This window comes from Neolamprologus brichardi, chromosome 3, assembly GCF_056152115.1.
Source record: "Neolamprologus brichardi isolate AB-2024 chromosome 3, ASM5615211v1, whole genome shotgun sequence".
Taxonomy (NCBI): Eukaryota; Metazoa; Chordata; class Actinopteri; order Cichliformes; family Cichlidae; genus Neolamprologus; species Neolamprologus brichardi.
Genome location: NC_142106.1, coordinates 51,350,728 through 51,375,956, shown reverse-complemented (window position 1 = coordinate 51,375,956; position 25,229 = coordinate 51,350,728). Strand labels below are relative to the sequence as shown.

Genomic DNA, 25,229 nt, shown 5'->3' with positions numbered 1-25,229 from the left:
CTCAGTTTTCTGTTCTTGTCTTGGTATGATTTTTTTTGTATTTTAATTTGTCTTTTGTTTAACAAGAAAAAGTTAAAATAATTGGGAAAGAAATATTTGAGAAAATATGTCATGTAAGATACATACAATACAATGTATATAAGTTTGTATAATCTCTTGATGAACAAATTAAATTAAAATAAAAAACAAAAATATAACATGTGCACATGTATTTACAGAGTTTGCTGAATACTTTGTTGAAGCAGTATTATTTAATAAAACTACAGATTTGTAACTCCATGATTAGAAAACTCCCATTTACATGAACAAACTGGAGTCCATTGAAATGAGTCTTTTCAAATCACTGCAGCACAATTGTTGAACTTGTCTGTTAACTGGGCGGTTGGTGGTTTTATCTCTGATGTGCAGTCTGCAGAAAAAATATCCTCAGGCAAGATGCAAAACCCCGAGTTTGTCACGGTTCCTCAATCCTCTCAGGTTGATTTGCCGCTTTCTCTCTCTCCTCTTGTCGTCTCATCTCTCCTCTCTTTAGTGTGTGTGGGAGTAGTCTGGTTTTGGTACAGACGTGGGACTTTTTTGAGTTTCCCACCTTCTGACAGTGCTCAAATAGAGTAGAAAAAATGTTATAGAAGAACTAGTCCACTTACTTTAACACCTATTACGGTCGACAGTATCGAACGCTGCACTGAGGTCTAGCAGGACAAGCACAGAGATGAGTCCACTGTCAGAGGCCATAAGAAGATCATTTGTAACCTTCACTAAATGTTTCTGTGCTGTGATGAACTCTGAAACCTGACTGAAACTCTTCAATAAGCCATTCCTCTGCAGATGATCTGTTAGCTGTTTAACTCTTTCAAGGATGGCTTTTTAAGTCATGGTTTAATTACTACCACCCTATTATCACCCTTGTCATATTTAAGATTGAAGCATTAATTAACTGTAGTACTACAAGGTCAGGAAAGAATAGAAACACACTTATTTGGGAATTTCCTTTCTAACAACATGATGAGTAATGATAATACAAAGAAGCTACTTTTAGCTTCTCACTTAGTTATACATGTTTGATTTGACTGTTGTTTACATCAGAGGCTCGACACGACCCCAAAGGGATTTGGCTCCTCTTCAGAACAAGGCAGTGATCTTTCACTTCTTAGGCAAATGTGTAAACCACGTCTTGTACTACTACTAATGGCTATAGCGTCAATGGTTGTGTGTCTGTCTGTGATAGCCCCGTCATAGACTGGTGACAATGGACGGCTGTCAGTGGTCGACCCATAGCAGCTAGGATAGTGAAGTGGACAAGTGGAAGATGATGGACGGATAGATGGGTGGAAGGTGAAGCCTGTAATTTCTTGCACCCAGTAATGAAATGCACCATACACACATTGTGGTGAGGTGACACACATTATATCACCTCACCACTTTGATTATGATGTAATTCATAATCAATTAATATTTGAAAGTTAGTGAGTGTGGGCCATGAGATGGGAAATTGGGATGGGATGCAAAAGTCAACAGGCCATGAGGAACCAAGTGGCTAGTGTAATAATCCTGGCTAATTTCTATCAACATGATTGGGGAGCATATTTGAAGCACTATGTGACAACCACCTCATAAGAGACAACCTACAGAGATGCTTAGGACTCTTCATTGTTTGGTTTAGGAACTGAAAAAGCTTGGATGGTGAAATGTCTTCAAAAACTTAAAAATAAGTCCAGTTGCTTTCTTTTCAAGCTCTTAAGAAGAGGGAGGATCATTGAATCAGCATAACCTGCCTGCAGTGGAGGAAAATGCAAACAGGTGGACTATATCTTATGGATATAAGATGCCATTTTAAGTAGAAGGGGGAGAATGTAGCTTGGCATTGGATGGTAGTCTATAGGAGGACTTTGGAAATCAAGAAGAGCTGAAACGGTGAGGAAAGCAGCTAAGAAAGTGTAAAGATGTCCACGAAAACAACGAAGAGTGGAAAGGTGGAGATGATGTACTGTGTGGAAGTACAGAGGTGTCCAAAGAGAGGGCAGTGGACTTTTTAACCAGATTGTTTAACATAACCATGGAGAGTCTGGCCGAGGAATGGAGAAGAAGTGTGCTGCTACCAGTTTTCAAGAACAAGGGTGATGTGCATAGCTTGTATTAGCTGCAGAGAGATAAGAATGATGCACCATACCATGAAGATAGGAGAAAAAATAAAGAATATGCATGGAAATCGAGAACTAGATCTGGTAGAGAACCGGTTTCAAGTATTCCAGCTCCTTGGAATTAATCTGCCTGCTATTTGATCCCACTTAATGGATCTTGCACTCTCGCTACAATCAGCTGATTTCAGTTTGTGTGTTGGAGGACAAAAGGGAGGAAGGCAAGTGTGATAGTAAAATAGAGACTGCTCCAGGACAGAAACAACTGCATTGTTAGCACAACTTCGGCTCTTCGCAAACACCTGCACAGACAGTATGCTAATGCTAAGCTAGCCAAGAATCCAGAGTGATGTTAAAGCTGAGTGAATGCTGACCCCAGCCCAGCACCTCGTGAGCCGTCACTTGTGGTGTTGAACTTCAACAGATAACAAACTGATGAGCAGTCAGGCTGTAACCTCTGTTTCTATCTGGCCGTGTTTTTGCAGCAGAATCACCGTGGAGACTGTTTCAAAGTCTCTTTCTGCTGGTTTTCATTTTTACTTTGTGTTGTCAGCTGTGATCTAACAGACGCAAGACTGGCCCAAGTGAGTCCTGGAAGGACTGCAACTGAGAAGCCGCTCACTGTCGGCACGCAAGCCAACCGACCGAGGAAACTGTTTTAAGTTACTGCCTAGGAGTACCCAGCACCCCAGATGAGGGGCTGGGTGCCATGCAGGCAGCCCTAAGGCATGGAGCCTCTCCCTCTCAGGGGCCAGGCCGCCAGCCGCACCAGCTTCTGGCATGAATAGCTGGGTGTGGTCTTCCTGTATGTAGGTGTCAAGCTGAGCGCAACACAAACATTGCATGTCCCTGCCAGTTGTGAACACACCCGCACACACAGCCCCATTAACCTACTGAACCCGGGCCAATCAGCTCCCAGACTCAGGGATGCGCCGGAGCTAACGCAGCCTTCAGTGTAAATGCTTTAACCATGTATTTCATTTCCACCGTCCCCATAATCACACCTGTACCCCTCTGGCAGACTTTTAAACCCTGACCCACTATTGACACGGGTCCTAAATACATGATCTGAGGTGTGAACCTTTGCTGATAGTGCGTCCCCGGTTCTAATATGGTTGTAAGCCACAGAGGGGGTGTCCTACAATACCAGCTGTCTGCCAGCTATAACCCAGTTTTGAGAGACGCCTTAACGCCCACTCACATCCTGGGTCATTTGATCTCAGTAAGTCACATGATAGGCTGGGGCAAGTTCTTACAACGGTTTACCTCAGCTGATAGTGACCCACACCTGTTTGAAACGTCTTCAAGAAACTTATAGAAGTCCAGACACTTTTCTTTCCAAGCTGCTTAGATGACCATGACCTGGATGACTGAGAATCTTCACAGACATGATTGGATGAGGGTTACCAGCCTTGCCCTGCCCCCTCAACCCACTGCCCCATCCCTCCTCTGCACTCGTGCCACTAACCACACTCATTTCCATCTAAATTCTTTTCATACATGAGAATTTGTAGTGTTACCACATCTTTATGGTAAATGGACTGGTTCTTATATAGCGCTTTTCTACTCTTCTGAGCACATACAATACACAACTTGTGCATTCACCCATTCACACAAGCACATTGTTCTAAGTAACATTCACACTTCAATGGATGCATCAGAGAGCAACTTGGGGTTAATATCTTGCCCAAGGATATTTGGCATGCAGACTAGAGGAAGCCAGGAATCAAACCACCAACCTTCTAATCAATAGATGACCTGCTCTACCTCCTGAGCTACAGCCACCCAACATGACAACTATGTTATCATAAATGACTGTAATGAGGAACAACATGGTGATCCAATGGATTTTCTTCTTTGGAACATTTGGGAAACAGAATGTTGATAACCCCACTGGTAGTTTCTATAACCAGTAAGGGGAATGCTGGTGTTGTCCCCGTTTGCTGAGGAGGAGGTTAACATATTGGTAACTTCAACATAAACCGAGGACACAAACCCCAGTGTTTGGTTGTGTATACATTTTGTTGGTGAAAGAACATATAACTGTTTGGTTTGAAGACTTGTTTACATTTTGGATGAATGTCCCTTTAATGAAGCAGCTGAAAGGTGCAGGCTGGTTTTCTTGGAGTTGGAACAGAGGGCTGTTGTGTCCTCCTGCTATGGACGTATTTGTAGACTTGAAACTGAGCTGGTGCCAAGCTGGTCAGCTCTCACCTCTCCTCAGGAACACACGCTCATACCCAGCTGTGCATCCATGACTCTACATTAATTTGCTGGAGACTGTCATCTTAAACAGCTTACAGCTTCCATACCTAACACATCCTGAACCTCAACACATGTCTTTACCCTCACATTGAAACATAATAGGTGTTTTTTGCTGCCCACATAAAGAAGAGGGTCTCACTCAGTCATTCGAAAACTAAATATAAAATCTGGATCTGTCAGCATGAGACAGTGTTTAATAAACATGTTAACATGAGACACTTAGAGCAAGAGAAATGTTTTTGTTGTTGTTTTTACTACTAAACAAAAAGACTCATGGAAACATTTGAAGGTGAAACTGAGTTCAGCTGACTCAATGCTGAGAGCCTCCTTTGTCATTTCCCTGCAGTCATGAGATCAGTGTTGAGCTGTGCTGCGGCTGTGAGACGCACAGATGACTGATGGTCATGCCAGCCTTCTGATGGGCATTCGGAGCACAGGATTAAATACCACAGCCAACTGTTGTTCCCGATTTAGGATCCTCGGAGACAGCATGTCAAGTACAGACAATCCTGCAGCTCCCATTCACTTTAGAGTCGTAATAGTTTTTAAAATCTTTAATTTTTTTGGTTTCCTGCTTCCAACTTTAATGCTTGGATTCCTTCCTCTGCCCATATTTCCAGGATGTAGACAGTAGAGAATTTAGGAGCTAAAGAGCAGGATTTTCAGTTTTATCTTTCTGTAACATATTGTGCTGTCTAGAGTCGATGTAACTGAGACTGAAATGTAAACTGCTGCATCATGGCAGCGAGGACAGTGTGATGTTTTGTAACGGTAGTATTTCAGTGTGTGCTTCTGACAGACAGCTCACAGGTGTCTGGCTTAGCCAGGCTACATTTACAAAGGTCACAGGCAGGCGTGCAGCAGGGATCTGACTGCTTTGACCTCTACTACAAGTTTCCAAGTATTAGCTTGAATTCTTGGATGTTTTTTAGTGAGCTCTTATTGAACAGTAGAATTTCAAAATACTACAAATAATACTGAAATGGTTTATGGAAACCATTACAATCACCAGGCTGTGGTGAATGATTCTGTATGTGGTTGTACCAGAGCACTGACAGTTTCTGTAGGTTCACCAAAGCTACAGTTAGGTTCACAATGACACACTTCCTTTATTTTAACTTTAAACAATCAAGATGTGTTTGAAGAGAATGTTCAGCTCTGATGACAAAGATTTAAATTGTTACATCATTGTTACATTAAGTGTTCAGGAATTACAGCAATGTTCTTCTGAAGCAGGTCACTTCAGGGGATCAAAGGTAAATAGGCAAACTATTCCTTTTAATACTTGCATGAAAATTCCTCGCCGTCAAAGACTGTAAATATCATGGACATCAGCAAAGGCTGTAATTCCTCCCTTCTGATGTTCTGCCAGATGTTTGCTTCAGCCTTCATCAGTTGGTGCTTGCTCTTGGGTCTCCCTGCGTTCAGTTATGTTTTCAGAAAATGAAAAACATGCTCTGAGATCAGGTGAGTGACATTTCCATTAAAAAAAAGAGAAAAAATACATTTTCCTTCCTCTGGGAACCTCTGTGGTTGCATTTGCAGTATACTTTGGGTCATTAGCATACTACTTTTAGCTTCGACTGGCAGTCATGCCATAACATTGCCTCCACTACGATTCACAGATAATTTTGTGTGCTTTCAGTTTTGAGCTTCTCCTTTCCTTTTCGATGTTTAATATTTTACTTTGGTGCAAGCTCATTTTGGCTTCATCTGTCTTAAGAAGTTCTTTGCAGGCCCGGGCAAACTTTTCTAGATGTTTTTAAAAGTCTGATCTGGGCTTTTTGTTCTTAAACTCCTGTGGTACAGCTGTGTACTGTGGGTGTGGAAAAGAATAATCATTGTACTGTCTGATAATATCTACATGTAGTGAGAAAAGCAGGGCTCCCAGCCAGTTTCCTCATGCAACTCCAAAACAAAAGTCCAAACTAAGACTATTCACATGTAACACGTTCCTCTCTGTAACGTGTTACATGTTTGGATCTAGATAAGAGCACATTTAGAAACCAACCTATTATCAAGATGCCACGGTCAACTGTGTCAACTCAAACCGTGCAGTCAGCTTTTGTCTGATCTTAAAGCTTTGGTGTTATTATTGTTCTGTTTACAGTAAAAAGCAGTAAAAAGCCACTGTACAGACCACTGGAGCATTTGATATCCACACAGCAATCTATTTTCTTTCGCTTACCCTCGTCCAGATTGTGGGAACAGTGGTCTAAGCAGAGATTCTCAGACATCCCTCTCTGCGGCCATGTTTTCCAGCTCTTCTGGTGGGACCCTGAGACATTTTTAAGGTGGGCAAAATATCTGCCCAACGGGTCCTGAGTCTAGTGTCTCCTCCCAGTTGTACATGCCCAAAACATCTAACCTAGACTGCATCCGAGAGGCATCCTGATCAGATATTGTTATTATTGTGGAACATAAGGATAAGTGGAAAAGGATGGATGGATGGATGGATGGATGGATGGATGGATGGATGGATGGATGGGTGGATGGATGGATGGATGAATGGATGGATGGATGGATGGATGGATGGATGGATGGATGGGTGGATGAATGGATGGATGGGTGGATGGGTGGGTGGATGGATGGATGGATGGGTGGATGGGTGGATGGGTGGATGGATGGGTGGATGGGTGGATGAATGGATGGATGGATGGATGGATGGATGGATGGATGGATGGGTGGATGAATGGATGGATGGGTGGATGGGTGGGTGGATGGATGGATGGATGGGTGGATGGGTGGATGGGTGGATGGATGGGTGGATGGGTGGATGAATGGATGGATGGATGGATGGATGGATGGATGGGTGGATGAATGGATGGATGGATGGATGGATGGATGGATGGGTGGATGAATGGATGGATGGGTGGATGGGTGGGTGGATGGATGGATGGATGGGTGGATGAATGGATGGATGGGTGGATGGGTGGGTGGATGGATGGATGGATGGATGGGTGGATGGGTGGATGGATGGATGGATGGATGGATGGATGGATGGGTGGATGGATGGATGGATGGATGGATGGGTGGATGGGTGGATGAATGGATGGATGGGTGGATGGGTGGGTGGATGGATGGATGGATGGGTGGATGGGTGGATGGATGGATGGATGGATGGATGGGTGGATGGATGGATGGGTGGATGGATGGATGGATGGATGGATGAATGGGTGGAAGAGCAGTGGCTCTAGTCTGAGACTCTCCTAAATGACCAAGCTCCTCACCCTATCTGAGGTCACTGGAGGCCTTACTGGTCCAATCCCTGATTGCCACTAAAGTTGGGCATTACTCTCCCAGTATAGTGATTTGGGTCTGCTGGATTTGGAAAAAAGGAAGTCATGATACATACATTGGCATAAACGTAATATAAGGTGAAAATCCCCTAGTCAAAGTTTTTCTTTAAATGTTTTTACAAATGATAAAATATGTTACTTTTAGCTCTCAAATGTTTATTTTGTTAAAATAATTTACCAATGTCATCATTCTTTAGACTCTGCATGTAACAAATATAAAAGGCTAATGCCACTGTGTGTGCCTCAGAAGCTGCATTACATCCTTCATGTGCTAGCAACAGATTATAAATAGACTGACACCTAAAGTGGAAAAGTCCCCCCAGCTGAGGGGGACTCATGACAGAGGGAAAGGTTTCCTGCCAGTTAGTTTGTGTTTCACATTTACTCCTTGCTAAAACATCTGAACAACAGCAACAATGTTATTATTATCAGATTATCCTCCAGGATATGAAGCCACTGCATGTGTGACGTGTTAAACTAATCTGAGCTATGTCAAGGCACCCATAGTTATAACTGTAGTGAAACAGGAAGTTTAATAGGGTTAGAGAACAGCTTTCATTAAATAACACATCTCCAAATTACATAAGTTACACTATCAGTCAAAAGTTTGGACACATCTTCTCATTTAATGTTTTTTCTTTATTTTTACTAGAGATAAGATAAGAGATAAGATAAAACTTTATTCATCCCTCGGGTGGGTTCCTCTGGGAAATTTGTTTTCCAAAAAGCACAGCACCGACATAAGTTACTACTTAAGATACTTAAGATAGATAGTAGATAGAAACTGAAGAACTCAAATATATGAAGCAAGATATTATGTAGCAAAACACATTAATAAATATCTCTGAATATGTCTTGTATTTTAGATTCCTGAAAGCAGCACCCTTTGCTTTGTTGACAGCACTGCAAACCCTCGGCTGTCGCTCAGTGAGCTTCATGATGTCGTCACCTGACATGGTCACAAGAGTCACCTCTGCTGCTGAGGACGCATTCATCTGAACCAGCACGGCTACCACAGCATCCTGCAGCCACATGCATCCCATCCAGTTTGTATTTAGTTGGACCATCATTTATTTTTAACAGCACAATGACCCCAAACACACCTCCAGACTGTGTCAGGGCTGTTTGACCAAGAAGGAGAGTGATGGAGTGCTGACCAGAAGGCCTGGCCTCCACAGTCACCTGACCTAAACCCAGTGGAGATGGTTTGGGATGAGATGGAGCTCAGAGTGAAGGCAAAGGACCAACAAGTGCTCAGCATCTCTGGGAACTCCTTCAAGACTGTTGGAAACCATTTCAGGAGACGACCTCATGAAGCTCATGGAGAGAACGCCAAGAGTGAGCGAAGCAGGAATCAAAGCAAAGGCTGTTTGGAAGAATCTGAAACATCAAACATGTTTTGAGTTATTTCACACTTTTTTGTTTACTACAGAATTTCATGTGTTTATTTATAGTTTTGATGCCTTCAGTGAGAATCTACAGTGTAAACATTCATGAAAATAAAGAAAACACATTAAATAAAAAGGTGTGTCCAAACTTTTACTGGCAGTGTGATTAACAGTGAAACCACAGTGTAAATACTGGGTGGGGCTTTTCTGTGTGCTTTGGCTGCTCGCCCTGTGACGGTATCCTTTGACTTCCTCTTATTTATTTATGTATTTGTGCCAAAATATAAGCATTCTAATGGAAAATGTATCATTATGTTTGTTAAAACCTTTGTTTTAAATGCTCACGACGAGATTTAAACTGTAAACTTCCTTCTTTTTGGATGGGTGGAAGTTGGAAGAGACATCTGATTTTATTTTGAAAGTCCCAGTGACGAGGGTTCCGGTTTGTCCGCGTTAACTTCACGATATGTGACCGGAGTATTTGTTTTGTACCGTGTCAACGGAGCGAGCACTGGTGAGGATCTGTCATCGAGGCAGGTGGAGTCTCCCATCCACTCCCCGGTGAAGGAACACGGAAGAGGGGACACACCTGTCCTCCGTGTGATTTACCTTCAGCGTGTGTGACAGGATCGAGCATGACTTCGGTTTGGAAACGGCTCCAGCGGGTAGGAAAGAGGGCGTCTAAATTCCAGTTTGCGGCTTCGTTTCAAGAGCTGATCATTGAATGTACAAATAAATGGTGAGTGATATAATACTTATATTTGTCAGTATTTGATAACTGTCGATTTGTTGCGCACCCCGGCACTCCTCTGTGGTGTGCTCGCTGAGCGTTAAAGAGACTGACAGAGAGAGTGATGCCAAACTCCGGTCAGACGTGTGAACTTCTCATTTCGGCGAGTAAAACCTGTGAAACTAAGTGTATCATTCACACTTCCGGTGTATTTATCACTGCGCATTAACGTCTTATTGACAGACATAATACAATTACTCCATGTAATTACCGGTCGTCGGTACAATACCTCAGTTTAATGTTCAGAAAAAATAAACGCTAAAAGCGTTGTTTTGCTGCAGAGAGAGCCCGCCCCATTACTTCCGTGTTTGTTTTCTCCATATACTGTAAGAGAACTGTAATTGTTACCTTGCGGCATCCCAATAACCATGGCAACGGGTCAAGCCAAAAATCTGTCGTGGCTGTGGGAGTGAGTGGTGGTGCAGTTTAGTGTCACTGCTGGTGTCACGTGTGCAGGATGAAGCATCTACGCCATCGTCATTGGCTGAAAGTAGACTTTTGGACACTGAGGTCATGGATAAAAACTTCCCCTCTTATAAGAAATCTGTGGCCAGGCCCAGGTCTGCAATAATTATTGGGAGGAGTTAAAAACATGAGGAAACCTTTTTATGAAGTAGCGCTTTAACCAGATTCAAACACTTGTGTTTTTGTGACACACTTCTAATGTGATTCTGGGTGAGTGCTGGGCCACCACCAGCTGACTTTACATTAACTGGTCACATTAGTGAGGCTGGGCTGTATAATAAATCAGCCACCACTTTAATCACACTCTGGATCTCTGACATGTGGCACAGAAAGTGCACATTTAAGAGTATTTTGTCTGTTTATTACTTAACAAAATTTACATTTACCATAAAGACAGCCTGGGGAATAGATTTCATCTATGTTTTGGAAGGTGCTGTAACATAATTCCTCATCGCTACTCTCTGCTCCCTGAGCCTGGTTCTGCTGGAGGTTTCTTCCTGTTAAAAGGGAGTTTTTCCTTCCCACTGTTGTGCTTGCTCATAGGGGGTCATATGGTTGTTGGGTACTGTGGCCCCTCTGTGAAAGAAAGCCTCAAATCAGACGTAGACTCCATGGTATAACTCTCAAACGGGCACCTTGAGATGAAGTAGCATCTCACTAATTTAGAATACCGTCATTTCCCCAGGAAAGATAGTTTGTTGCTCTATTTAAAAGCTCAGTAAAGCTGTGACATGTCACTCCTCATCATTAATTGAAGAAAATAAGAATGACCCCAGGGTTACTCTTCAGCACTGGTGGACAAAAGTCAGTGCTTTGTTGAACAGAGTATTGAATTCACTCATTTCATTACTAATAACATTTTAACAATTAGAGAAAAAATAACTGATCACCAGATATATAATATGTTCAGCTACTTTCAATACTTTGTCTGATTGATCCTACTGCATTAACCTCAGTAATCATCATGTGTCTATTAAAACCAATTTCTTCAAGACTGCTATAATATGTCCTACCATAAATCACTGCTTCAATTTTAAAATATGATTAATCTATCTCAATCCATCGCCTACGAACCACAGGCCTATAATGGCAGCGTTACTTAAACAGCCATCACTAGCCTCAGCTGTCTTAGCTAATTGCAGGTCGATCTCCAATCATGCTTTAGCTCAAAACATCTCCAAAGAGTCAGTGTAAAAAAGCTTGTTTTATTCGTAGAGGGAAAAAACCAACCCCAATCTCTGGTGCTGTGAGTCTTACCCAGTAAGCAGAGCTGAGATGGAGCTACTGGGTGTGGGGATTAGCCCAGTACTAACTGCCTGAAAAGCCCCCGAATGCCTACCCTTCTTCCTGTGACAGAGCCGGTACAGGCCCAGCTGTCAGCAGCCCGTTTGCAGCCCCTCTAGATTGGTGCACTTGGTAACTAACTGGGTTAAATTTAGCGTCCTGGAAGCCTGAGGAGGGCTGGATTAACCTGTAAGAGTTACTCATGGTGATGTAGATTAATACTTTACCAGTCCCTTTGTAAAGGCCCACAATTAAAACCATTTAATGAAGGATATTTTATTAAAGCAATATAATAGGAGCAAAACAAAAGCAGAACCAAATAATACTAATCAGAAAATATTATCAGTTACACGTGTCTAATGAACCCATTGTAAGCTAATGCTGAGCTTGTTCGGATCCTTGTGAAGAAGGAGGTTGGAGAGATGGGCACAGCCAGGCATGAGGAGGAGCTTCCAGCTGTGAACATCTTAGGTCGATTCTTCTGAACTGCTCTTCTTATCGACTCTGCACAAAGCTTTTATACCTGCTCCTCCTTTCTTCCCCCTTTTTATGTCACATTGTCTAAGATAACGTCTGGTCTCACCTCTGTCCACCCGTACCTCATCATCCTCTCTCTGTCTGTCTGAGTTTTCATCATACATGATTTAAAACTAACTTTAAATGTTAAAATCGCTTCATTACAGTTTCTTCTTTTCCATGTTATTCTTACCATAGAAAGTTTCATTGTATATGAACATTCAGTCGCATATTTCTCCTTATGTTCCATTAGTTTATACAACCTCTCTATCATGATCTTATTCTTACATGAATATCTTTTAGCACAATCCCTTTTAATCCAGTTACAGGAATACTTTCTTTTACTGTTTTTCTTTAAAACTGATCACAGTATACTCAATACATTTTCTTTTATTTAATCATACATTTATAAGGTCAGACACTCTCTCAGATTAGTGGCTCCTTGGTGTCACACACTGATTATATATATTGGCAATTAAGAATTAAGCAAAAACAAATATGAATTATGGTTGTGTATCCTTAAAAAATGTTTTAAAGGCTTAAAACTCCCTGAAAAGCCTTCAGCTAATCCAAAATGCTGCAGCAAGAGTCCTGACAGGGACTAGAAAGAGAGAGCATATTTCTCCTGTTTTGGCTTCCCTTCATTGGCTTCCTGTTAAATCCAGAATTCAAAATCCTGCTCCTCACATACAAGGTCTTAAATAATCAGGCCCATCTTATCTTAATGACCTTGTAGTACCATATCACCCTATTAGAGCACTTCGCTCTCGCTCTGCAGGCCTACTTGTTGTTCCTAGAGTATTTAAAAGTAGAATGGGAGGGAGAGCCTTCAGTTATCAGGCCCCTCTTCTGTGGAACCAGCTTCCAGTTTGGATTCAGGAGACAGACACTATCTCTACTTTCAAGATTAGGCTTAAAACTTTCCTTTTTGCTAAAGCATATAGTTAGGGCTGGACCAGGTGACCCTGAATCCTCCCTTAGTTATGCTGCAATAGATGTAGGCTGCAAGGGCTGGCTTGCCTTTGTCCTGTCTCCCTCCTTTCACCTCCAGCGAGTCCTGGCTGTTAGCTGGTAGCTGTCCCTCCTTCAGCCTGATGCTGCTGAAGGATTCTTCCTGTTAAAAGGGAGTTTGTTTCCTTCCCACTGTTACTATTCATCTGACTATTATTATAGGGTGGAGGGTCTTTACTTTACAATATAACTGACCACTGTTGTTGTGATTGTGAAACATCAGCATGTAGTGGTGCACAAATCTAAATAACAGAATTATTAAATGAGTCTACCAATGAGAGATGGGGCCTTAAATGAACCCAAAAATCCAACTGGCCCAGTCACTAAAAGTTTTGTTTTGGCAAGATAAGGACCTTTTTTTCTCTCATTATTCCACGACAGATTAATCAGATCAGATATTTGGACCTGATCCCAGATGTTGAACTTGAGTTTGGTATCTTGGTATGAGAATGAAGGAATATAAAGGAGTACATGATTAGGATGATGATTGCCAGATTCTTTAAGAAAAACTACAATATTTTGCCAAGTGAAGAAAATTCTTTGGGAGGTAGATCTATAACTGACTCTACGAGCCAGAGACATCTTCATGGATGAACCATCAGTCCCCATTGGCCTCTTCCAGAAAACTAAAATCTTGGTATTTGCTCGGCATGTCTCTTCTCCTGAACAGATTGGATGATTAGTCTGGTTTTCAGTGTTCAGGACAAGCTTGAAACATGTTCCTCTTGGCCATTTCCATACAGGGGATGTTGTGCTTAGCTTTAGAGCTGCTGTTTTAGGTTTGGCATGTAGGAGTTCCTTTAATTCCACTGGCGTTAGTCATTGTGCAGTCAACATGTGTTTTCAGTCCTCTGGCCCCGGCTTGTATTTTGGCTGGCCTTCCTTTCACACTGTTTGTGCTTTGTGGTAGTTTAGAGAGATTTGCCACATTTACATGCTCTGTACTGGGGTCAGTGGTGTCTGTTAAGGCAGTGTTACTGGAAATCTAATGACAGTACACTGTAAAAGGTAATTATCATGTAATCACGTCCTTTCTTTTTGGGCTGAGAGTGCCTGAGGTGGTTTTAAGCATCCCTTATTTTGTCCCAGAGAACTTTCTTTTCTGGATTTCATGCCAAGAGAATTAGATCAAAGCCGATATTCACTGGAGAAATAAAACCACACACAAAAGTTTAACACTGAAATAAGTTAAATGTCAAAGCTAAAACGGTGACACACCAACTCAAATTAGAAGTCATAACTACAGTCCCAGCTACAGTAAAACCAGTGTGACTAGTTGTCTTGTGTATTTTAAAGTAATGAACCATAACGTTGATTTGAAATGTTACAATGTTTGTTTGCATCACATAATTTCCACGTTCTACAAACACACAGGACAAAGATTTTGACACCACGACTAAAACTAAACTTTTATTTATTTCCCAGCAAAAAGTTTTTGAAACTTATGATCTACAATTATACATTTCTTCTTCTTCTTCTTCTTCTTCTTCTTTTTCTTTTTCTTTGTCTTTTTCTTCTTCTTCTTCTTCTTCTTCTTCTTTTTCTTCTTGTTATTTGAAACAAAAACTGAAGCAGCAAAGTGCATAAGAAACAAACTTTGTGTCACTGCTAAAATGTTTGGTCATGTCTGTAGGATATAGGACAAAGATGCAGCCAGTTCATGTCAGTGAAGTTTTATACCAGGAGTAATGCAGATTAGCAGCTCAGATTGAGGACACTCAGTGAAGGAGTGAGTAATGTAGTAAGCAGAGGGTTTACATAGGTCCGTATTTCTTCCTGAAAACATCGGGGCAATGCAGACCAGTGAAAGGCGGCTGAAGGAGAATCTGTGTATTTGTTGATGTCACGGTCATGAATGTCTGTGTGAAGCAGGCAGGATAGGATCTCACTGCAGACTCACAGACAGGACTTTATTTTAGACACAGCTGTGAAATATAAAACTAACTAAACTGGGACTACGCCTGAACTAATCAGGCAGAACACACAGCAGGGAAATGAAGGAGATCGCGACAACGGACAGAGTGAAACGAAGGGCTGAAGTATACAAGGATAATGAGGGAACGAGAAACGGGGGGAAACACAGCTGGAGCCAATCAGACGCATGAGACGAGGCACCTTCAAAGTAAGACAGGAAGTGACATGTACAGTGAGAACCAGACAACGACAGTAGGACATGGAACATGCAGATGTGCACGCAGACAACTAAAGGGCCAGATGTGACCCCGAGGTCGTCTACCACCCAGTCACACTGTCTAATTTGCAACAAGAGTTAACAACATGCTTCAGTTTGACCTCCGACTAAAATGATCTCAATAAATTTTTTTTATAAGCAGATTCATCATGTAAACACATTTCTGGACTGATTTGGCTTTGACGAAAACTATTTTGATCATAATTGATAGAAAAGATTCCCAGAACTACAAGTTGTCAAGTTGTCATGAAGCATAACCAAATTGCTCTAAATCAAAAACAAATACAGTGAATAAAGCAGAAAACTGTTGAACACTTGCCCAAATGATCAACTAACCAGCTGCTTTTGGTGAGATACTGTGAGAATGAAAGCAACGGACAGAGGACAGAAATGGACAACACGCTTCACAGAGCTTAGAGCAACACCTGCTGCACTATTTATAACAGACATGTTTCTGTGCTGACCTATAAATGTACAGGCCTGTGGTGGTGAGCAACTCAGTGGTTTGTAGAGACAAAAACGCCTGAAAGAAAACATTCACAGGTACCAGGAATGATGTATAACTCATATGTAGTCTGCCTCATTTTAAAATGCACAGTGTTACAGTGTAACCATATTAGAGGATGCTTCACAGTTTGAGGAGCATACAGCCTAGCTGATCCATATTTAAAACATTCTTCTGATAGACTTGTACAATGATTGTGATGCCACAGAAATGTCATTTATGACAAGCTTAAATGATTCGCCCACACCCATGCTGTAGAAACGATGGGCTCAGCTTCAGCCTGGAAACTGAAAGGAACATGAAGGTGCCTTAAACCTAAAACATCCTGTTTAAGTATACCAAACCTACCTAACCGTTACCCATAGATGTCTATGGGAAACCTGCTCTGAACCTTGACCTTGTAAACTCTTTTCTGATGAGTTTACGGACTTAGTCGCTCACTGAGGGTTGAGGGGTGTAGCTCAGGTGGTAGAGCAGGTCACTTACTAACTAGGTTGGTGGTTGGATGGTGCTCCAGTCTGCATGCCAAATCCTTGGGAAAGATACTAACTCCATGTTACTCTCCGATGCATCCACTGAATGTTAGATTGGAAACAGCGTAGAAAAAAGTGCTTATGCGAATGATCGAGTCTACAGGTTGTGTAAAGTGCTGTATAAGAACCAGTCCACTCTCTCCTGCACCATGCCTGTTTGTGATAATGCAACTATGCCTCAGTCCACTGAGCATCAGCCTGGTAGTTTTATAATGCCGATCTTATAGCTGCTCATCGCCGATGCTGTAGAATCGCCTTCTGGACAAACGTTCTTTCAACTTTGGGAACAAGTGAAGTCTGGACTGTAGGGTGGATGGGTGATGAAGTTTCAACCAAAGTTTTGCAACAGAGCGACAGTTTGACGGGCGATGTGTGGACGTGTGATGTCGTGGACAATGCTTACGCACAGTGCTCAGCTGTGTTTTGGGACTGAAAGGGGGTTTTGTTGGTTGACTTTGATGGCTGGTACTGTGAGACACTGGAAAAACTCAGAAGGGCTTTTCAGAACTGGAGAGGACGAATGCTGAGCAAGAGCGTAAGCATTCTCCACGACACCGCGCATCCACACGTCGCCCGTCAAACTGTCGCTCTGTTGCAAAACTTTGGTTGAAACTTCACCCATCCACCCTACAGTCTGGACTTCACCTGTTCCCAAAGTTGAAAGAACATTTGAAAGATTCTGCGGCGGCGGCGGTGAGCAGCTATGACATGGACACAACCTGTTTATCTTTCTACAGTATCCCCATTTCGGTCGATGTGGGAGTCCTTACTTTTGGGATTGCGCTTGTATGTTTCAGTTTCTTGTCCATTTAGGTTCCCCTTTTGTCTTTGTCCTCTGTGTGTTTGGCATGTATGTGTGTGTGTCCTTGTGTGTTTTACACAAGGTCTGACCAAATCGTAGATGCCATCATCATTGCCACACAGATTGCAATGAAACAGGCAAAACATGTCAGTGTTTCTGCTCACAACAGAGTCAGTGTCTATTGTAAAAAATAGATTTCACATACAGCCTGGGACTTTTCAAATTCAAATTCAAATTCAAATTTTATTTGTCACACACACACAACCATACACAGTATGACATGGGGGGTGAAATGCTTGTAGCTGTACAATGCCCGACCATTAAATGACAGAAAAAAAAAAGTTTTACAGTATTTACAATTTACAGGTTACTACAAAATTTGTGCAAATAGCAGAAGGAGATTATAAAGATTATAAATTATAGGAATTATAGGAAATGTGTGGTGATGTGATGTGTGTGAGAGTCCAGTCCTACACCCGGTTCAGGGCCCGAATAGCCTGGGGGAAGAAGCTCCTCCTCATTCTCTCTGTTTTGGCCTTAAGGGAGCGGAAGCGCTTCCCAGACCTCAACAGTGAGAAGAGTCCATTGTTGGGATGGGAGAGGTCCATCATAATCTTCCTAGCTTCAGACTTGCACCGCTTGGTGTAGATGGATCGCAGGTCAGGGAGCTCTGATTGAATGATGCGTTCGTCTGAGCGCACCACTCTTTGCAGACCACTCTGTCCTGCTTGGTGCTGTTCCCAAACCAGGTGCAGATGTTTGCCGTCAGGACGCTCTCGATGGTGCAGGAGTAAATGTTCTTGAAGTTTTTGTTACCAACATGAAGCTGGAGAAAAAAATCTACAGCCTGGCTGAAGTGAAAGTCAAACTTTCATTCAGAAACTGGTTAACTTGTTTATCTGTGTGTAAGACAGTGTTGCACAGTCTGTGTTGAAAAGGGATTTTAGTTGTTGCTGTAATATACTCATTGTATGCTGCCAGACACAGTAAAATACAGTAAAATACAGTAAAATACAGTAAAATACAATATACACTCTGCTGTTATTCAGGCAACCGGACAAACTGAGAGTGGTGTGGATCAGAAGGAGCAGACGTCACAGCACAAAGGTAATGAAAGGAGAAACAAACGAGCATCTTTACAAAGCACTGAAAGGAGCTAGTTGTGCCAGCGCTACTTAAGAACAAAATTTGACTTTTCATAATATAAAACCAGTGTTTCTACGTGAGCATCTGACAGATGGTGTAGTTTTTACACTGGGAATAGTCATTACTAAATATTTTGACCTAATACATGAAGGCTGCACATCCACATCACATTTTCCATTTTGGACCGATATAATCCTCTTTAGTGATTTGCAGCCTTTTCTTGATGCTTCCTGTTTCTGCTCTGTCAGCTGCACAGCTGGCAGCCAGGAATCCAGAACCCCTACAGAGGCCTGGTGGTTTGGCAGGTTCCAGAGAGTTTAGATGTCACGGTCACACTCTTCAAGGTATGGAGCTGATTAATTATATGGGTTATAGATGGGGATATAATATGTCATTTAGTCATTCAGCTAATTATTTATGCTCTGACAGGAACCAACTGCAGAGGAGTTTGAAGACAAAGATTGGACTTTTGTTATTGAGAATGTAAGTCTGATCTTTTTGTGCTAGCTTTCATATTGTGGTATGATCATAAAGACTTGGGGCCTGAAACTTGGCTACCTGGCTAATAGGACATAGAGGTTCTGTGGTAATGACACGGGGCCAAAATGGAAGAACAACAAACTAAATTAGAAGATGCTCTCACCATATCTACCCATACTGAGTAGCAATAGCAAGATAATTATGTGACTAACTATTACTGAAATGATGGGACGAGAAAAGTACGAAGTAGAACCAGAACAGCTTAGGATCCAAAGCACACCGAATCCCCTATCAAAGATGGTGGGGCAGAGGGAGTTGGACATATCTATGTCCGATGATGTCTGGGATTCAGTCCTTAAACTCCACGTCGCTCTGTGCTACTCCCTACTGCAATTCAAAGAAGTCCACAGGGCCCACTTATCTAAATCCAAATTAGCTACAATCTATCCTATCTTAGACCCTCGCTGTAACAGGTGCAGGTCTGATGATGCCAAACTAACCCACATGTTTTGGACTTGCCCTGCCTTGGCAAATTTTTGTGAGGTTTTCTTCACTCTGAACAAGACCACCGGCCTGAAACTGGCTCTCAGCCCCTACTTGCTCTCTTTGGTACAGCGGGAGAGGATGATAAGTATATTACTGGGGCAAAACTTCGGGTGCTGTCTTTTATTTCCCTCCTGGCTAGGCGTGCCATGTTGTTGAGGTGGAAGGCTGCTGCCCCACCCTCCCATGTTCATTGGCTGATCTCATATCGTGTCTCAGTCTTGAAAAGATCCACTGCTCCATCCAGAACCAAAAGGGCACATTTGATCAAATCTGGGGTCTTTCTCTGACAAACTTCTCTTACCTTAAGCTTAAGGATGTTCCTGCTGACTAACTGATTATTCCATCGAGGTCTGATGTGTGTCTGTGTTAATGGGAACGTGAAACTCAGTGGTGTTGCAGCTAACTTCTGTTAGCTCCTCCTGGGTTGTGGTTTTTTGTTAATTTTTTGTTTGTTTGTTTGTTTCCTTATTTTTCGTCCCCTTATTTTCTAACACGAGAAGCTCTGGTTTGTATTCAGTGTAACCAGTTTTTGTGTTTCCCTTTTTCTTTTCTTTTTTTTCGTAAACTGTATCCATAATCATTCAATAAAAATATTTTGAGTAAAAAGATGGCAGGGGCAATGTTATGTTACGTCATACTGTGGTTAGACCTTGAGTTGTGTTGTTGTTGAGTGGTGACTAATCATCTTTGGGATTAATGAATGTGTGTGCATTCAAACTTGAGCTCTATTTTTTTTAATCAGGAGACAAAAGGACATAAAAAAGTGCTGGCATCAGCTAATGTCAATATGAAGAAGTATGCAAGCTCCACACCAGCTCAGTACGAGTTAACACTGACGCTCAAGCCACTCTCTGTGAAAGTGGTGGAAGCCACACTGAAACTCAACCTGTCGTGCATCTTTCTCAGGGAAGGCAAGGCCACGTAAGTCAAGAAGCATTTTTATTTATTATTTTTGTGACGTTCCAGGAGCAGCGAGGGTTACTTTTCTCTGCAGATTTACAGCGTAATGTCTAAGTTGTTGAGGTTTTACTGGGTGGATTATGGCCGTATGTGGTCTATAAAAATTAAATTTGTATCTGGACATTTGAGCACAGCACGCTCAGATCAGCAATTTGTGTAACATCTAGTGTGACATCAGCAATCTAAAACTTTCTGTTAGGTATGTGAAAATATTAGTGGAGCTGGATAAAGGTAGTGATGTCTGCTGATTTCTTTGTTTTATCACAGAGATGAGGACATGCAGAGTTTGGCCAGTCTTATGAGCATAAAACAGAATGATATTGGTAATCTGGATGACTTTAATGACAGCGACGATGAAGTCAGCGAAGAGAGAAGGTCAAACTTTGGAACCGGACAAGTTACTTATGTTACAGGTAAGACTTGTGAGGATACCTGTGCACTGATTCAACCAGGCTAAAAATGACAGAAGACAAAATACTCAACTTTTAGGTAAAAGCAAAGCCTGGAAGATAAACTTGTGGTTTATCTGTGTCACACATTTAGTAGGTGCCTACAGATAGTAAATGTAATGATGAGGCCCAGATATGATGAGCTAGATAACAGTTATATCATCTCCAAAAGTTCAGGTTCTGTGTTTGCTGCATATGGGACTGCATGGATATGTACTGGTCAGAGTGCTGGTACATGTTCACCAGCAGAAGTACCTACAAAAGGCCTGAACTAGATGATGAGACAATGAAATAGGGTGGTCTGGTCTGATGAATCAGGATAAATACCTGAGGTAATCTTAGATAGTTCTACAAGTGATTTTTGTTTTTGTAATATTTTCAGCTACAAGAGTCAATGCATGCCTGCGCTTTTTAGGTTTTAAAATTTGCAGCTAGAAAGATTGGGTTTAAAGTGCAAATATCGACCTAAAAAGACCAGAATTAATACATACAGTGCCATGAACAAATATTTGTCCCCTTCCTGATTTCTTCTGGGTTTCTTTGCATGTTTGAGTGACGAAATGTTTCTCCCACTGAAAACGCGACGTCCAGATAAACAGAATGAACTTTTTGGGATTAGACAAAGATGACCTGAATAAATATAAAATTCAGCTTTTAAATGATGAATCATTTATTAAAAACTAAGGAGATCTACCTGCCCGGTGTGAACAAGTAGTTACTCCCATTTAGGGCTGGGCGATATGGCCTAAAATCCATATCGTGGTATAATTTGAAGCACGTGCGGTAACGATATATATTGCGATATATTCTTTTCTTCTGTATACCATATTTTCCGCACTATAATGCACACTTAAAATCCTTAAATTTTCTCAAAAATCAACAGTGCGCCTTATGTATGAATTCTGGTTGTGCTTACTGACCTCGGATCGCTTTTATGTGGTACACGGCGCTCAAAAATCTGTCAAATCATGTTTTAGTACGACTTTGCTAAGCTATGAAGCCGCACCACTTGATGGATTGTTGGAGTATTACGGCCACCGTAGTCAGGAGCCTCGTGGAGTAATCTGGGTCCTAAACTCCGTCAGTTCAGGTCCCAAAGTCAAACGAACACTGCGGCATCACTGAGGGTTTAAAACTGTCTAAATTCTTTCATCTTTAATAAAATGATCAGTGTTGCTGCTTTACCAGGTGTAACAATTAATTTTAACATCCAGGCATCCATGAAAACAGGATTAGTTACATTTAACAGAGTTAGAAGTTAGCAGGAAGTTAGCTTGCTAGCTTCCACCTAAACATGATATAGCATGTTCTGACTGAGAGATTTTTGACAAAATTCAAACGTACAGCTCTGCTGTCACTTCCAACATAAATGAAGACAGAAAACTAAACAGCAGTGACGTTTGTAGGGTTACTGAAGTTGGGCTAGCTGGTATATAATGATGTGCTACGTGATCGCTAGCGACACAGCTATGCTAGCATAACATAAACACAGTGAAGCTGGAGGATGAATGCTAACTTTTTTCCACTCGATAAAAGTTAGCGTGAGGGTTCCCGATGGTTAGAGACAAATGGAGTGTTATGGCAGGATGCTGTAAGATATCGTGGCACTCAGGCCTAATTACTGCCAGACCTAGGAATCAAGAAATCACTTGACTAGAACCTGCGTGACAAAGTGATGCTGACTAGAAAAAGATGGACTTCATGCCATGACTGAAAGAAACTGGAGAACAGCTGAGCAACGTAGTCATTGACTTCTATCAGTCTGGAAAGGGTTTCAAAGCCATTTCTAAGGGTTTGGGAATCCAGCCAATCAACAGAGGCGATCCTTCTCTGGAGTGGCCGGCCTATAACAACAATATCACTCTAAGTGCACCATCACGACTCATTCAGGTGGCCAAAACAGCATCTAAAGAACTGCAGGCCTCACCTGCCTCAGCCCATGAGAGAGTTCCAAGGCAAAAACCACTTCTGACCCCAAAGACCTCAACAACTCGTCTCACATTAGCCAAAAAACTACTTGATGACCTCCAAGACTTTTAAGAAAATATTCTCTGACCTGATGAGACAAAAGATGAACTTTTTGGAAGGTTTGGCTACTAAAACACTAAATATAGTGCTATATTTAATAAAAAGAACATGATACCAACAGTCAGACATGGAGGTGGTACTGGGATGGTCTGGAGATGCTTTCCTGCTTCAGTACCAGCAGAGATTACTATGATTGATGGAACTATGAATCCAGAAAATCAGAGAATCTCCAGCCAGCAGTTCAGGGCAGGACAGTCAAGCACACATCTGAAAAACACACCAGCAAGTCCACCTCTGAATGACTAAAAAACAATCTGCTAAAAGTCTGAACTCTGCAAGGAAGTGAGCCAGAATTCCTCCACAGCGATGTGAAAGACTTGTTGCCAGTTATTGCAAACGCTTGATTGTAGTTCTTGCTGCCAAGGGTGGCACAAGCAGTTATTAAGTTTGCAGGCAGTTAGTCACAGTTAATTCATGATTTAATAAAGGCAGCAATGGTAGGTTTGGATGGCTTGGTTCCAATAATGAAATCATAACTTTATTGTATTGCACTGCATTTTGTATTTATTCTCCTTATCTTTGTCTGATATTAAAATTTTCTTGATTTGTAACAACAAATATGAAAAAACTAAGAAATCTTGAAAAAGGGCACATATGTTTTTCATGGCACTTCCGAACAGATTTGTTCTGTTTCTGGTAGATATGGAATCAATGCCACACGAACGAAGCCTTTTAGAAACTGTTTTTAGCTTAGACTCATGTTGGAGGGAGGAAATTATGCCCCTTCTCTCTATTCTATTTCTCTTTGAACTTATATTCCTTAACTGTTGCTGCTTCCTTTTTGGTTTCCTATATAAAATGTGCTTTCCATTCTTTTAATCTCTCTGCCTGCTGTTTTCTTTCTTCATACAAAAGCCTCTGCTTCCTCCACTGAAAGAGTTCATGATCTGGCCTGGAGGCCTGTGGTTGAATTAGGCCCCACAGGTAATTCTCACTTCTGTGAATTTATTATCATTTCTCTTCCTCCTTTCAGTTCCTCTCTTCCACTTACATATGTTTTCTTAAAAATAACACAAAAACCCACTTTCATATATGCATCTGCAACTTTCCTTTAACCCTCTAAACCAGGGTGTCAAACTGCAGGCCTCGAGGGCCGGTGTCCTGAAACTTTTTCATGTGTCACTGCTGCAACATCCCTCGAGGACTGGAGTTAGAGACCCCTGATCTAAAGCCTAACCTGTCGCCGTGCATTTTCCAATGTTTTTTTAAACATCTGTAACTCCTGAAACATTTGCTCAAATGTAAAAATTCTAAAGCTTCCTAAAAGCAGCGATTTTTTCTTTTCAGTTTTATTAGAGTCATTACGGTAATACCAGGCATGGTGCTGCATTAAAGTTTGGTTGAAAGAAGAGAGAGTCAGTGTGATGGATCTCTGCAGAAAACAGACATTTTAAAGGCATTTTGGTTCTTTTTAATGTGTTTTTTAAAATATTGTTTTGTTTTTGTTGTTTTCTGAGTTATTTGACAAGATCTGGATGTGGCGCCTTGCCTGGGAGGACCATACTGACCCTAATATCACTGAAAAGCACAGAGCTGGTGCTTTTAGAAACCATTGCAATTTTTTTGACTGGAACAAGAGTTTTACCTAAAGGTTTGGCCTAAAACTGATTTAATGGGTTAAAATCAGTGTCCAACCTGACCTTTTTATTTATTAGAGCCAGTTTGGGAGTTCATATGTCATTATGTTTTTACATTTCTGCTTGTTTCCTGCTGACCTTTATTTCATTTCTTTATTTTCCATCTTCTCCCTTATCCCTGTGCATGTCATATCTTTCACTCAGTGACCTCAGAGACTGATAGGAAAAGGTCTTCTGGCATTTCTTCCACCTTTTCAGCACCATCTTATCCTCTACTGTCACTGCCAGTCCCTGATCCATCTGTTCCATCTTTCTCATTGCAAACCCACGCACAACCACCAAGCACTACCCAGCAAGCTCGGCCCTCTCCCGATGCCTACTCATTGCCAGCCTTTACACACGCTCACCTTCCTGTACTCCCCAAAATCTTCCAGCACACTGTTGGATCAGGTACTCGTCAACAGATGTTACTAGTTTTGTGTGCTTCCCTTTCTTCTCTTTGACCCCGAGAGCCCATTTTTAAAGAGATTATCTGCATTTGATTTAATGCATCTGTTGCACCGGTTGCAGAGCTGAAGCACTTTCTGTTAAAGGAGTGTATGTTCATGGATTTACACCTATTCTTAGTAAAGTTAGGATAAAACTGCAGCTCACTGTTGATATTTCTTTCTCATTATATCCTGTTATAATGCTAGAAGTCATTGTTATAGCTAATGCTGCAACAACTGAGGTGAAGCTGAAAACTCCCAACTTTAGGTTAGTCCTGCCATCAAACTCATCTCCACTGCCTGCACTC

At 41.7% G+C, this 25,229-nt stretch overlaps 1 protein-coding gene across 5 annotated transcripts in view; it reads left to right on the top strand.

Moving 5' to 3' along the window:
* Window positions 1-9,553: 9,553 nt before the first annotated feature.
* Window positions 9,554-25,229, top strand: part of ehbp1l1a (EH domain binding protein 1-like 1a) — a 46,252-nt gene continuing 30,576 nt past the window's right edge. For 4 of the 5 annotated variants that reach the window (XM_087837864.1, XM_087837861.1, XM_087837860.1 and 1 more), the window contains exons 1-8: window positions 9,554-9,829; window positions 18,237-18,294; window positions 18,582-18,677; window positions 18,763-18,816; window positions 20,102-20,280; window positions 20,587-20,732; window positions 23,712-23,780; window positions 24,638-24,883. In XM_087837864.1, coding sequence (XP_087693990.1) covers window positions 9,726-9,829; window positions 18,237-18,294; window positions 18,582-18,677; window positions 18,763-18,816; window positions 20,102-20,280; window positions 20,587-20,732; window positions 23,712-23,780; window positions 24,638-24,883 — 952 coding nt within the window. In that variant the 5' untranslated portion in view covers window positions 9,554-9,725. The remainder of the gene's footprint in view (window positions 9,830-18,236; window positions 18,295-18,581; window positions 18,678-18,762; window positions 18,817-20,101; window positions 20,281-20,586; window positions 20,733-23,711; window positions 23,781-24,637; window positions 24,884-25,229) is intronic. The other variant, XM_087837863.1, reaches the window with a different exon arrangement.